Source organism: Poecilia reticulata, chromosome 20 (genome assembly GCF_904066995.2).
Source record: "Poecilia reticulata chromosome 20, P_reticulata-male-v2, whole genome shotgun sequence".
In the NCBI taxonomy this organism is placed as follows: Eukaryota; Metazoa; Chordata; class Actinopteri; order Cyprinodontiformes; family Poeciliidae; genus Poecilia; species Poecilia reticulata.
This window is the reverse complement of record NC_088849.1, coordinates 26,464,683-26,478,383: the sequence shown is the minus strand read 5'-3', so window position 1 is coordinate 26,478,383 and position 13,701 is coordinate 26,464,683. Positions and strand designations below refer to the sequence as shown.

At 42.1% G+C, this 13,701-nt stretch overlaps 1 protein-coding gene across 1 annotated transcript in view; it reads left to right on the top strand.

Moving 5' to 3' along the window:
* Positions 1 to 13,701, top strand: part of LOC103456963 (sodium channel protein type 5 subunit alpha-like) — a 167,256-nt gene that overhangs the window by 81,216 nt on the left and 72,339 nt on the right. Inside the window, exons 13-14 of the mRNA XM_081601625.1 lie at positions 5 to 262; positions 1,081 to 1,206. Of these exons, the coding sequence (XP_081457751.1) occupies positions 5 to 262; positions 1,081 to 1,206 (384 nt within the window). The remainder of the gene's footprint in view (positions 1 to 4; positions 263 to 1,080; positions 1,207 to 13,701) is intronic.

The window sequence follows — 13,701 nt, the reverse complement described above, 5'->3', positions numbered from 1 at the left end:
CCAGGCCCTCCATCCTCTCCTCGCTCGCTCCTTCTCCACGCGGACGCGACGAAGCAGTCAGGTGTCGTCCATCTTTAACTTCCGGCTGAGGAGCCGAGGGTCGGAAGGCGAGATGGCGGACGACGAGTTCAGCGTTCCCGGCGACGTGGTGGACGGCGTCGGCGGCAGGACGTACAGCGGCGGGACGTTCAGCGGCATCCTGACCAACCCCTGGCCCAAACGCAGACTCAGCACCTACAGCACGGCCAGCAGGAACTCCCAGGTGAGCCGGTGATCCACCAGCACCAGGTTCTGGACCTGAGTCCAGAACCTGAGTCTGACTTACTCTGTTGTCAGAGGAAGTTTTCGTCCTGAATCACCTTCCATAGAGTTTTTTTGGGTCTGATTGGTCCATGTGAGAAACTGGATCGTCCTTTAAAAGGTCAAACATCAACAGGTTCCTGCTACAGAAACATCACTGGAGGTCAAAGGTCAGCATACAGTCTAACATTGGAAAGCAGAAAGGAAGATTATTTTGTTTTTAGTCCATTTCATAGTAAACAGAACCACAAACATCCAGTGACTTTTAATGAGAGCAAAGTTTATCCATAAACTTCATGGACTGGATAAAAACGATAAAAACAGAAAACAATCATAACAGAATAAAAGTTTTAAAACAAGTTTCTGCAGGTTTTAAACACAGTAAACCTGCAGCTCCAGAATTAGTTACATCTCCATTTTCAACATTAAAATATTGTATTTTATTTGTAGTTGTGCAGATAAAAAAAGAACCAGAAACAAAAACATTTTGAATTAATGAAGAGGAAACTTATTGTTTTAGCATCAGCAGTAAAACCTTCAGTCAAAGGTTTCTGTCTCTTCCTTCCATCATGGCCGCCGTTTACATCCCTCTGATTTGGTTTGGCTCCTCCCCCTTATGACATCACAGCTCAGGCCTTGCCGAACTTTTCTGTAGGGATGATCCCTCGTGTCCTCCTGCAGGCCTGTCGCCGTGGTAACCGTGGTTATCGCCGAGCGGCCTGCGACTCCGCCCCGTCTGACTCGTTAACCTCTGACCTCGGCCTTCTGATCCGCCTCCAGGTGTTTTATCCCACCCTGAACGTCAACGGGAAGCTGTTCGTCTCCATGGACCAGAACGGGGTCTCCCCGCCGCCGCTGCAGGGGCAGCTGACCGCCTGCACCATGGAGAAGGTCAAGGAGGAGAGCGTGAGTTTGGAAACACACAACATACACACAACATACACACAACATACACACACACACACACACACACACACAAACACACACGCACACACACACACACACACACACACACACACACACACACACACACACACACACACACACACTGGTTCAGATAACACCGCCGCCCCAAGTAAACCAACAGACACACTGAGAGTCGCTCTGTTCACCAACCTGCTTCATCTTATTAATCAATCGGTTATTATTTTATGTTTCATCTGCAACCAAAATCACCATCTGAACCCGAACTGAACTGAACCTGAACTGAACTGAACTGAACTGAACCTGAACTGAACTGAACCTGAACTGAACTGAACTGAACTGAACCTGAACCTGAGCTGAACCTGAACTGAACCTGAACTGAACTGAACTGAACCTGAACCTGAACTGAACCCGAACTGAACTGAACCTGAACTGAACTGAAGCTGAGCTGAACCCGAACTGAACTGAACCTGAACTGAACTGAACCTGAGCTGAACCCGAACTGAACTGAACCTGAACCTGAGCTGAACCCGAACTGAACTGAACCTGAACTGAACTGAACCTGAGCTGAACCCGAACTGAACTGAACCTGAACCTGAGCTGAACCCGAACTGAACTGAACCGAACTGAACCTGAACGTGAGCTGAACCCGAACTGAACTGAACTGAACCTGAACGTGAGCTGAACCTGAACTGAACTGAACCTGAACGTGAGCTGAACCCGAACTGAACTGAACTGAACCTGAACGTGAGCTGAACCTGAACTGAACTGAACCTGAACGTGAGCTGAACCTGAACTGAACTGAACTGAACTGAACTGAACTGAACCTGAACCTGAGCTGAACCTGAACTGAACTGAACTGAACTGAACCGAACTGAACCTGAACCTGAACCTGAACTGAACTGAACCTGAACCTGAACCTGAACTGAACCGAACTGAACCTGAACGTGAGCTGAACCCGAACTGAACTGAACTGAACCTGAGCTGAACCCGAACTGAACCCGAAATGAACCTGAACCTGAACTGAACTGAACTGAACTGAACCTGAACCTGAACCTGAACTGAACCGAACCTGAACCTGAACTGAACTGAACTGAACTGAACTGAACTGAACTGAACCTGAACTGAACTGAACTGAACCCGAACTGAACCTGAACCAGAACTGAACCTGAACCTGGAACTGAACTGAACTGAACTGAACTGAACCGAACCGAACCGAACTGAACTGAACTGAACTGAACTGAACTGAACTGAACTGAACCTGAACTGAACTGAACTGAACTGAACTGAACCCGAACTGAACCAGAACTGAACCTGAACCTGGAACTGAACTGAACTGAACTGAACTGAACTGAACCGAACTGAACTGAACTGAACTGAACTGAACCTGAACCTGAGCTGAACCCGAACTGAACCTGAACTGAACTGAACTGAACTGAACTGAACTGAACTGAACCGAACCGAACCGAACCTGAACTGGACGAGCCCAAGTCCTCCCCCAGTCGTGTTTCCATAAATGATTTTTATGCGCTTTAGTTGGCCTGTCGCAATAAATCATAAAATTAATAAATCAATCACATGATAAATTAAGACAAGACAATAATTTGTCGATTTTCTCTTCCTACCAAAGTCTGGATGATGAAAGTTTCAGTTTGACGTGAATAATGTCACCGTTTATAATGTCTGAGTTTATCGTCCAGCTACATGTACAGAAGGTTGATGGAAACGTTGAAAAGACTGAGATGATTTTTGGCTCTTCTGCAGTGATGGGAAATACTTAAGAACAGTTTTCGTGTATCTGTACTTTACTTAAGTAGATTTAATAATGGATACTTTCTACTTTTACTTCACTACATTTATACAAACTCTCGCGTTACTCGTTACATCCAAGTCTCGTTGCGCTTTTTGTCCGTTAAAATGTGAAGTTCAGGGATTTAAGGTGGCGCCGTAAAATCCCAGCAATAACCGTTATTCAAACTTCAGCAGTTTTCTAGCTGTTCTGTTGAGGTAGTGACATCCATTTGTGACATCACGCAAATTGATGTCACAAAGAGTGATGCATTGATGTCATAAGGCTGCAGACGTGAATTCTAAGGTCATTGCCGTTGCAGAAGTCACAAAGCAAACTACTGAAGATCAGCATTCGAAAGTTTTTTGTTTCTTGAGAATGGATTCTAATATGAGTGAGCAAAGCAGGTCACCGCTTTCTCAATCAGTAAATGTTCCAATGAGCGCAGCCGGACCCGTAACAACGAAGGCTGAGAAGCTGTTTGGAATATTAAAAAAAGTGAGCATCTTGACCTTCAACAAAAAAACTCCAGACAAAAAAGAAGACGAGGAGAAAGATCAGGATTTGAGAGAAAAAATCACCAATTTGATGGAGGCTAACGCCAAACTGGAGGAGGAGAAGATGTTGCTAGAGCAGAAAAACACGTTCTTGCAAAAGAAAAGCGACATCTTCGAGCAGATGAGCAATGCCCTGCAACTGAAAATCTCTGCCCTGGAAGAGCAAAACACCGGCCTGAAAGAAAGAAGCACCACTCTGGAGAAGAAAAGCACCATCTTGACAAATATGAACAACAGTTTGGAACAGGAAAATACTAAACAGGAGCAGAGGCTCAATGTCGTGAAGGACATAAACATCGCCCTGAGCCAGAAAAACACCAGCCTGGAGCAGAAAATCACAACCCTGGAACAGGACACCACCACACTGCAAAAGGAAAAGACCACTCTGGAGAAAAGAATCACCATCTTAGAGCAGATAAACACTGCCCTGGAGCAGAAAAGCACCGGCCTGGAGCAGCAAAACACCGCCCTTAAGGAAAGAAGCACCACTCTGGAGAAGAAAAGCACCATCTTGTCACACATGAACAAACGTTTGGAACAGGAAAATACCAAACAGGAGCAGAGGCTCAATGTCATCAAGGATATAAACATTGCCCTGAGGCAGAAAATCACCACCGTGGAGCAGGACACCAAAACACTAGAGAAAGAAAAGACCACTCTGGAGCAGAAAAGCACCATTTTGGAGAAGATAAACACTGCCCTGGAGAAGGAAAACACCGCCCTGGAGAAGGAAAAGACCGATCAGGAGCAGAAAATCACCACCCTGGAGCAGGACAACATCGCCTTACAGAAAAAAAGTACCGCTCTGGAAAAAAAAAGCACGGTTTTTGTGCAGATAAACACTGTCCTGGAGCAGATAAACACTGTCCTCGAGCAGGAAAATACTGCCATGGAGAAGGAAAACGCTGCCCTGGAGCAGATAAACACTGTCCTCGAGCAGGAAAATACTGCCATGGAGAAGGAAAACGCTGCCCTGAAGGAAAGAAGCGTCACTTTGGAGCAGGAACCAATTACCTTGGAGAAGAAAGGAACCATCTTTCAGCGAATATATTCCAAAACATGCAGCTTTAAGTGGAACAGTTGAGGAAAAGGCTGAGGAACACAGAGAAGCAGCAGATATAGCTGCTTCTCATGTGTGGGTTCTCTCCGGGTACTCCGGCTTCCTCCCAAGACCAAAAGTATGACTGTTAGGCACCTGACTATCCGACCCATGGGATCACTAATCACATCACTAATCACGTGTTTAGTGGCTGTTTCAGACCAGACACAGAAACAGCCACCTGTATTCAGACATGTGGTTGAAGATTTCTCCACTACACATTTGAAAATGCAATACGCTTCTCCAGGTCTTCATAGCGAGTCCTGTGGCTCTCCTTCCCAACTTCAAGGCCTTTATAGTAACTGCATGGAGTTTGCATGTTCTCCCCATGCATGTGTGGGTTCTCTCCGGGTACTCCGGCTTCCTCCCGAAGACCAAAAGCATGACTGTTAGGCATCTATCCTACCCATGGGATCACTAATCACACCACTAATCACGTGTTTAGTGGCTGTTTCAGACCAGACACAGAAACAGCCACATGTATTCAGACATGTGATCGGAGATTTCTCCACTACACATTTGAAAATGCAATACGCTTCTCCAGGGCTTCATAGCGAGTCCTGTGGCTCTCCTTCCCAACTTCAAGGCCTTTATAGTAACTGCATGGAGTTTGCATGTTCTCCCCATGCATGTGTGGGTTCTCTCCGGGTACTCCGGCTTCCTCCCAAAGACCAAAAGCATCACTGTTAGGCATCTATCCTACCCATGGGATCACTAATCACACCACTAATCACGTGTTTAGTGGCTGTTTCAGACCAGACACAGAAACAGCCACATGTATTCAGACATGTGGTCGGAGATTTCTCCACTACACATTTGAAAATGCAATACCCTTCTCCAGGGCTTCATAGCGATTCCTGTGGCTCTCCTTCCCAACTTCAAGGCCTTTATAGTAACTGCATGGAGTTTGCATGTTCTCCCCATGCATGTGTGGGTTCTCTCCGGGTACTCCGGCTTCCTCCCAAAGACCAAAAGCATGACTGTTAGGCATCTATCCGACCCATGGGATCACTAATCACACCACTAATCACGTGTTTAGTGGCTGTTTCAGACCAGACACAGAAACAGCCACATGTATTCAGACATGTGGTCGGAGATTTCTCCACTACACATTTGAAAATGCAATACGCTTCTCCAGGGCTTCATAGCGAGTCCTGTGGGTCTCCTTCCCAACTTCAAGGCCTTTATAGTAACTGCATGGAGTTTGCATGTTCTCCCCATGCATGTGTGGGTTCTCTCCGGGTACTCCGGCTTCCTCCCAAAGACCAAAAGCATGACTGTTAGGCATCTATCCTACCCATGGGATCACTAATCACACCACTAATCACGTGTTTAGTGGCTGTTTCAGACCAGACACAGACACAGCCACCTGTATTCAGACATGTGGTTGAAGATTTCTCCACTACACATTTGAAAATGCAATACGCTTCTCCAGGGCTTCATAGCGAGTCCTGTGGCTCTCCTTCCCAACTTCAAGGCCTTTATAGTAACTGCATGGAGTTTGCATGTTCTCCCCATGCATGTGTGGGTTCTCTCCGGGTACTCCGGCTTCCTCCCGAAGACCAAAAGCATGACTGTTAGGCATCTATCCTACCCATGGGATCACTAATCACACCACTAATCACGTGTTTAGTGGCTGTTTCAGACCAGACACAGCTACAGAAACAGCCACATGTATTCAGACATGTGGTCGGAGATTTCTCCACTACACATTTGAAAATGCAATACGCTTCTCCAGGGCTTTATAGCGAGTCCTGTGGCTCTCCTGCCCAACTTCAAGGCCTTTATAGTAACTGCATGGAGTTTGCATGTTCTCCCCATGCATGTGTGGGTTCTCTCCGGGTACTCCGGCTTCCTCCCAAGACCAAAAGTATGACTGTTAGGCATCTATCCTACCCATGGGATCACTAATCACACCACTAATCACGTGTTTAGTGGCTGTTTCAGACCAGACACAGAAACAGCCACATGTATTCAGACATGTGGTCGGAGATTTCTCCACTACACATTTGAAAATGCAATACGCTTTTCCAGGGCTTTATAGCGAGTCCTGTGGCTCTCCTTCCCAACTTCAAGGCCTTTATAGTAACTGCATGGAGTTTGCATGTTCTCCCCATGCATGTGTGGGTTCTCTCCGGGTACTCCGGCTTCCTCCCAAAGACCAAAAGCATGACTGTTAGGCATCTATCCTACCCATGGGATCACTAATCACACCACTAATCACGTGTTTAGTGGCTGTTTCAGACCAACCACAGACACAGCCACCTGTATTCAGACATGTGGTTGAAGATTTCTCCACTACACATTTGAAAATGCAATACGCTTCTCCAGGGCTTTATAGCGAGTCCTGTGGCTCTCCTTCCCAACTTCAAGGCCTTTATAGTAACTGCATGGAGTTTGCATGTTCTCCCTATGCATGTGTGGGTTCTCTCCGGGTACTCCGGCTTCCTCCCGAAGACCAAAAGCATGACTGTTAGGCATCTATCCTACCCATGGGATCACTAATCACACCACTAATCACGTGTTTAGTGGCTGTTTCAGACCAGACACAGCTACAGAAACAGCCACATGTATTCAGACATGTGGTCGGAGATTTCTCCACTACACATTTGAAAATGCAATACACTTCTCCAGGGCTTCATAGCGAGTCCTGTGGCTCTCCTTCCCAACTTCAAGGCCTTTATAGTAACTGCATGGAGTTTGCATGTTCTCCCCATGCATGTGTGGGTTCTCTCCGGGTACTCCGGCTTCCTCCCAAAGACCAAAAGCATGACTGTTAGGCATCTATCCTACCCATGGGATCACTAATCACACCACTAATCACGTGTTTAGTGGCTGTTTCAGACCAGACACAGAAACAGCCACCTGTATTCAGACATGTGGTCGGAGATTTCTCCACTACACATTTGAAAATGCAATACGCTTCTCCAGGGCTTCATAGCGAGTCCTGTGGCTCTCCTGCCCAACTTCAAGGCCTTTATAGTAACTGCATGGAGTTTGCATGTTCTCCCCATGCATGTCTGGGTTCTCTCCGGGTACTCCGGCTTCCTCCCAAAGTCCAAAAGCATGACTGTTAGGCATCTATCCTACCCATGGGATCACTAATCACACCACTAATCACGTGTTTAGTGGCTGTACATGTAAACAACGTGCACAGTAAGAAAAATTCCGTAAAAAAACACAAAAATGTCCTGGTAATTTTCTATTTTTTTTTACGGAATTTCCAGCAGAATTTTTGCCGCAATTTAACAGCTTTTTCTGTTAAATTTTAAACATAGAAAACTGTTAAATTACGGAAAAAATTCCGTTAAAAAAAACCCAGAACATGTACTGGCAGAAAATTACCAGGACATTTTCAGTTTTTTTACGAAAAAATTTGAATTAAAATACTGTTAAATTATGGGAAACGTCTGACGGAAATTCTGTTAAAAAACTGAAAATATCCTGGCAAAAAGTTACAGAACATTTTCAGTTTTTTTTTCTTCCAGAATTTCCATCAAAATATTTTCCATAATTTAACAGTTTATGTCAAATATACCAATATTTTGTTAACCCCAAACTGAAATTCTCTCTTTTTACTCTGTCTTTTGTGATATTTTCACACACTAAAAAAATAAAAAATAAACCTTGGACATTTCCAAATACTTTCGTCTTCCAAACCATTGAAGTCTGTATTCTATATTAATTATTATAGTGTAAAATATATTAATGTATTTAATATATTCTCAGCATAATTTTGAAACAAAACTAAATTCTAAGTCTACAGGAAATGTAGTTGAACACAAAACACTTAGTTTGAAAGTAGTTCATGCAAAGTGATATAAAAATAAAACTATTCGACAAACAATTAGCAGATTTTATTTAGCAATTAAAGACCATAAATTGACGTCATCTAGTCTTTATAACTAACCTTTGCTATTATATATTAAGAGTTAAACATATTCTTGAGCTTGCTAATGTTTATCTTCTGCACATCACAACTAATTTATTGCATTTTACTATTATCAAATTTTAACGTATAAATTAAATATAAAGCAATCTTGACTCTAGTCTTTGTAGTCAAACAATTTTGTTAGTTACTATTAGATGGAACATACAAAAAACTGCTCTGGATCATAAAAATCATAGTTGTTAACAGGACCAACATACTTCAAAATAAATGAAATACAGGTATAAATATTTAGTTAAAAATCAAATGCTACATAAACAGCCTAATGCCAACGACAGTGGAAGACACTGGATTCATGAGTGTGTGCTCTCATTACCTCTAGTCGCTGTGAACATAAAACAAAACAGTCCATTTTATGTTTATGTTCTGCAAAAAAAGGTTAATCCAACTCTTAGGTCCAGTTAGCAAGAGCTTGAAATCTTCTGTGACCAGTTCTTGGTGCACCAGGTTTGATGAGATGATACATCACGTTTAAACTTCAAAAGGCTCAAATTTTCCATGGTTTCCCAGTCATTCAGTTCATTAAGGGACTTGAACCATCTGGTTGGGATGCAAAGCAGCTTCTTCACCTTCGTCTGCATCGTGTCAGTCGACTTTGTTCAGGGTTTGAGCCCAGAAAATCTCTAAACAAAGAGAATGGATACTCAAGTTTAACACAGAAACACTTCATGTTATAAACGTACTTTTTACAAAACGCTTCTAAATGACATTACAGCAGCACATCACCTGGCTCATCAGCGTCTCACCAATTGCTAATAGCTCTTTCACAAACAACAACATTGAGTAATTTTGATAAGAACGTGTTTTTATTTATTTTACTTTACCAGGGAGGTGGCAGAAAGGAAACTCCGTCTCTTAATCCAACCGAAGTCCAAAGATTTATGTTCCAGGGTTAGCGAGCTTGAAATGTCGTCTGACCAGTTTTCGCGCTTCGCGAAGGTTCTTGTTCCCATGATGCAATGCGTAAAATGGAAAATACAGTACAAATACCTGTAAAACTAAAAAACGGAGAAATTCCTTCAAATTTCTACAGCACATTTACCTGTTTTTTTACAGTTTTTTACAGTGTGTAGACGTAACTTTTTCTTTTACTTGTCCACAAAAGGAGTCTTTAATCCTTCGAAAACAATCCCATATACAAGTTTTACACTAAATGTTATGGTTTTATAGCTATTTAAAAACAGTTGACGAGATTTAAAGGTCTATAGGACATGTCGTAGTTTTATAAAACACACTTCGTAAAATACACATTTAAATGCTAACCGGACATGTCCGGTATCAGGTGACACGGGAGAGCCTGACCTTTCAAGACATCAGGTGATCGCCTTGGTAAAGTCACACCTGGGTCAGAATTTTACCTGCGTAATTTGATACCCTGCCGTGCGCTGTGCACGTGCCCTACTGGCAGCAGGGCCTGTTTCCTGTTTATGGCTCGCTACTGTTAGAGTTTCTCCTTCTTCCTTCAGGTCAGTTCATTGGCGATTTATTTTTGGAAAAATCTGTCATTTGTGATGGGACAGCAGAAGAAACAACGATTTAGAGTAGCGGTTCTCAACATGGGCGGTACCGCCCCCCAGGGGGCATTTAGAGGGCGGCAGGGGGCGCTGGCGGACATTTTTACAAAAGGGGGGCGCTGGGAATCCTCTGGGGGGCGTTTGGTCAAAGGTAAACTTTACACCTTAAAATGCACAACAATGCCAGTTTAGACTTTGAGCAACTTGGTAAAACTGTATTGTGTAACATTAAACCATGCTTGGCTGCAACTGTATCGATGGCAGCTCTTCTTCTATTCAGTGTTTGTAGCTTCTTGGCTCAGCTCCGCTCCTGCTAGTAGCTTCACCGCATCAGGTCAGCGTTACACCGGCTGATGACGTTGCTGTGATTCACTTTGTCTGGTATTTTTATATGCTTTGGCAGTTCTGTGATCATGTTAAGCAGCAACTTATATTAAAAAGTGTTTTATTTCCGTTTGAAAGCTGCCCGCTTCCTTGGAAGGACAACCAAAAATCGCTGTTATAAACATGTAATTACTAAAATCACGATACTCTGACTGTGTATCCCTCTGAAAAATGAACCCATTTAAATAAAGAAATCCCTCCATGGGTGATACCTCCATAGAGAGCGTTTTTATTGCACATCTAAGAGCTGCAGGACACCGGCCCTCGAGGACCAGGATTGCCCACCTCTGGTGTTAACGCTATAAAATGAACGCTCTCTATCGAGGTATCACCCATGGAGGGATTTCTTTATTTAAATGGGTTCATTTTTCAGAGGGATACACAGTCAGAGTATCGTGATTTTAGTAATTACATGTTTATAACAGCGATTTTTGGTTGTCCTTCCAAGGAAGCGGGCAGCTTTCAAACGGAAATAAAACACTTTTTAATATAAGTTGCTGCTTAACATGATCACAGAACTGCCAAAGCATATAAAAATACCAGACAAAGTGAATCACAGCAACGTCATCAGCCGGTGTAACGCTGACCTGATGCGGTGAAGCTACTAGCAGGAGCGGAGCTGCGCCAAGAAGCTACAAACACTGAATAGAAGAAGAGCTGCCATCGATACAGTTGCAGCCAAGCATGGTTTAATGTTACACAATACAGTTTTACCAAGTTGCTCAAAGTCTAAACTGGTATTGTTGTGCATTTTAAGGTGTAAAGTTTACCTTTGACCAAACGCCCCCCAGAGGAATCCCAGCGCCCCCCTTTTGTAAAAATGTCCGCCAGCGCCCCCTGCCGCCCTCTAAATGCCCTCTGGGGGGCGGTACCGCCCACGTTGAGAACCGCTACTCTAAATCGTTGTTTCTTCTGCTGTGCCATCACAAATGATAGATTATTCCAAAAATAAATCGCCAATGAACTGACCTGAAGGAAGAAGGACGAAACTCTAGCAGTAGCGAGCCACAAACAGGAAACAGGCCCTGCTGCCAGTAGGGCACGTGCACAGCGCACGGCAGGGTATCAAATTACACAGGTAAAATTCTGACCCAGGTGTGATTTTACAAAGGCGATCACCTGATTTCTTGAAAGGTCAGGCTCTCCCGTGTCACGTGATACCGGACATGTCCGGTCAGCAACTAAATTGGTTGTTTACGAAGTGTGTTTTATAAAACTACGACATGTCCTATAGACCTTTAAGTCAACTGTTTTTAAATAGCTATAAAACCATAACATTTAGTGTAAAACTTGTATATGGGATTGTTTTCGAAGGATTAAAGACTCCTTTTGTGGACAAGTAAAAGAAAAAGTTACGTCTACACACTGTAAAAAACTGTAAAAAAACAGGTAAATGTGCTGTAGAAATTTGAAGGAATTTCTCCGTTTTTTAGTTTTACAGGTATTTGTACTGTATTTTCCGTTTTACGCATTGCATCATGGGAACAAGAACCTTCGCGAAGCGCGAAAACTGGTCAGACGACATTTCAAGCTCGCTAACCGGACCCTGGAACATTTATCTTTGGACTTCGGTTGGATTAAGAGACGGAGTTTCCTTTCTGCCACCTCCCTGGTAAAGTAAAATAAATAAAAACACGTTCTTATCAAAATTACTCAATGTTGTTGTTTGTGAAAGAGCTATTAGCAATTGGTGAGACGCTGATGAGCCAGGTGATGTGCTGCTGTAATGTAATTTAGAAGCGTTTTGTAAAAAGTATGTTTATAACATGAAGTGTTTCTGTGTTAAACTTGAGTTTCCATTCTCTTTGTTTAGAGATTTTCTGGGCTGAAACCCTGAACAAAGTCGACTGACACGATGCAGACGAAGGTGAAGAAGCTGCTTTGCATCCCAACCTGATGGTTCAAGTCCCTTAATGAACTGAATGACTGGGAATCCATGGAAAATTTGAGCCTTTTGAAGTTTAAACATGATGTATCATCTCATCAAACCTGGTGCACCAAGAACTGGTCACAGAACATTTCAAGCTCTTGGTAACTGGACCTAAGAGTTGGATTAACCTTTTTTTGCAGAACATAAACATAAAATGGACTGTTTTGTTTTATGTTCACAGCGACTAGAGGTAATGAGAGACACACTCATGAATCCAGTGTCTTCCACTGTCGTTGGCATTAGGCTGTTTATGTAGCATTTGATTTTTAACTAAATATTTATACCTGTATTTCATTTATTTTGAAGTATGTTGGTCCTGTTAACAACTATGATTTTTATGATCCAGAGCAGATTTTTGTATGTTCCATCTAATAGTAACTAACAAAATTGTTTGACTACAAAGACTAGAGTCAAGATTGCTTTATATTTAATTTATACGTTAAAATTTGATAATAGTAAAATGCAATAAATTAGTTGTGATGTGCAGAAGATAAACATTAGCAAGCTCAAGAATATGTTTAACTCTTAATATATAATAGCAAAGGTTAGTTATAAAGACTAGATGACGTCAATTTATGGTCTTTAATTGCTAAATAAAATCTGCTAATTGTTTGTCGAATAGTTTTATTTTTATATCACTTTGCATGAACTACTTTCAAACTAAGTGTTTTGTGTTCAACTACATTTCCTGTAGACTTAGAATTTAGTTTTGTTTCAAAATTATGCTGAGAATATATTAAATACATTAATATATTTTACACTATAATAATTAATATAGAATACAGACTTCAATGGTTTGGAAGACGAAAGTATTTGGAAATGTCCAAGGTTTATTTTTTATTTTTTTAGTGTGTGAAAATATCACAAAAGACAGAGTAAAAAGACAGAATTTCAGTTTGGGGTTAACAAAATATTGGTATATTTGACATAAACTGTTAAATTATGGAAAATATTTTGATGGAAATTCTGGAAGAAAAAAAAACTGAAAATGTTCTGTAAATTTTTGCCAGGATGTTTTCAGTTTTTTAACAGAATTTCCGTCAGTAGTTTCCCATAATTTAACAGTATTTTAATTCAAAATTTTCCGTTAAAAAACTGAAAATGTCCTGGTAATTTTCTGCCAGTACATGTTCTGGGTTTTTTTTAACGGAATTTTTTCCGTAATTTAACAGTTTTCTATGTTTAAAATTTAACAGAAAAAGCTGTTAAATTGGGGAAAAAATTCTGCTGGAAATTCCGTAAAAAAAATAGAAAA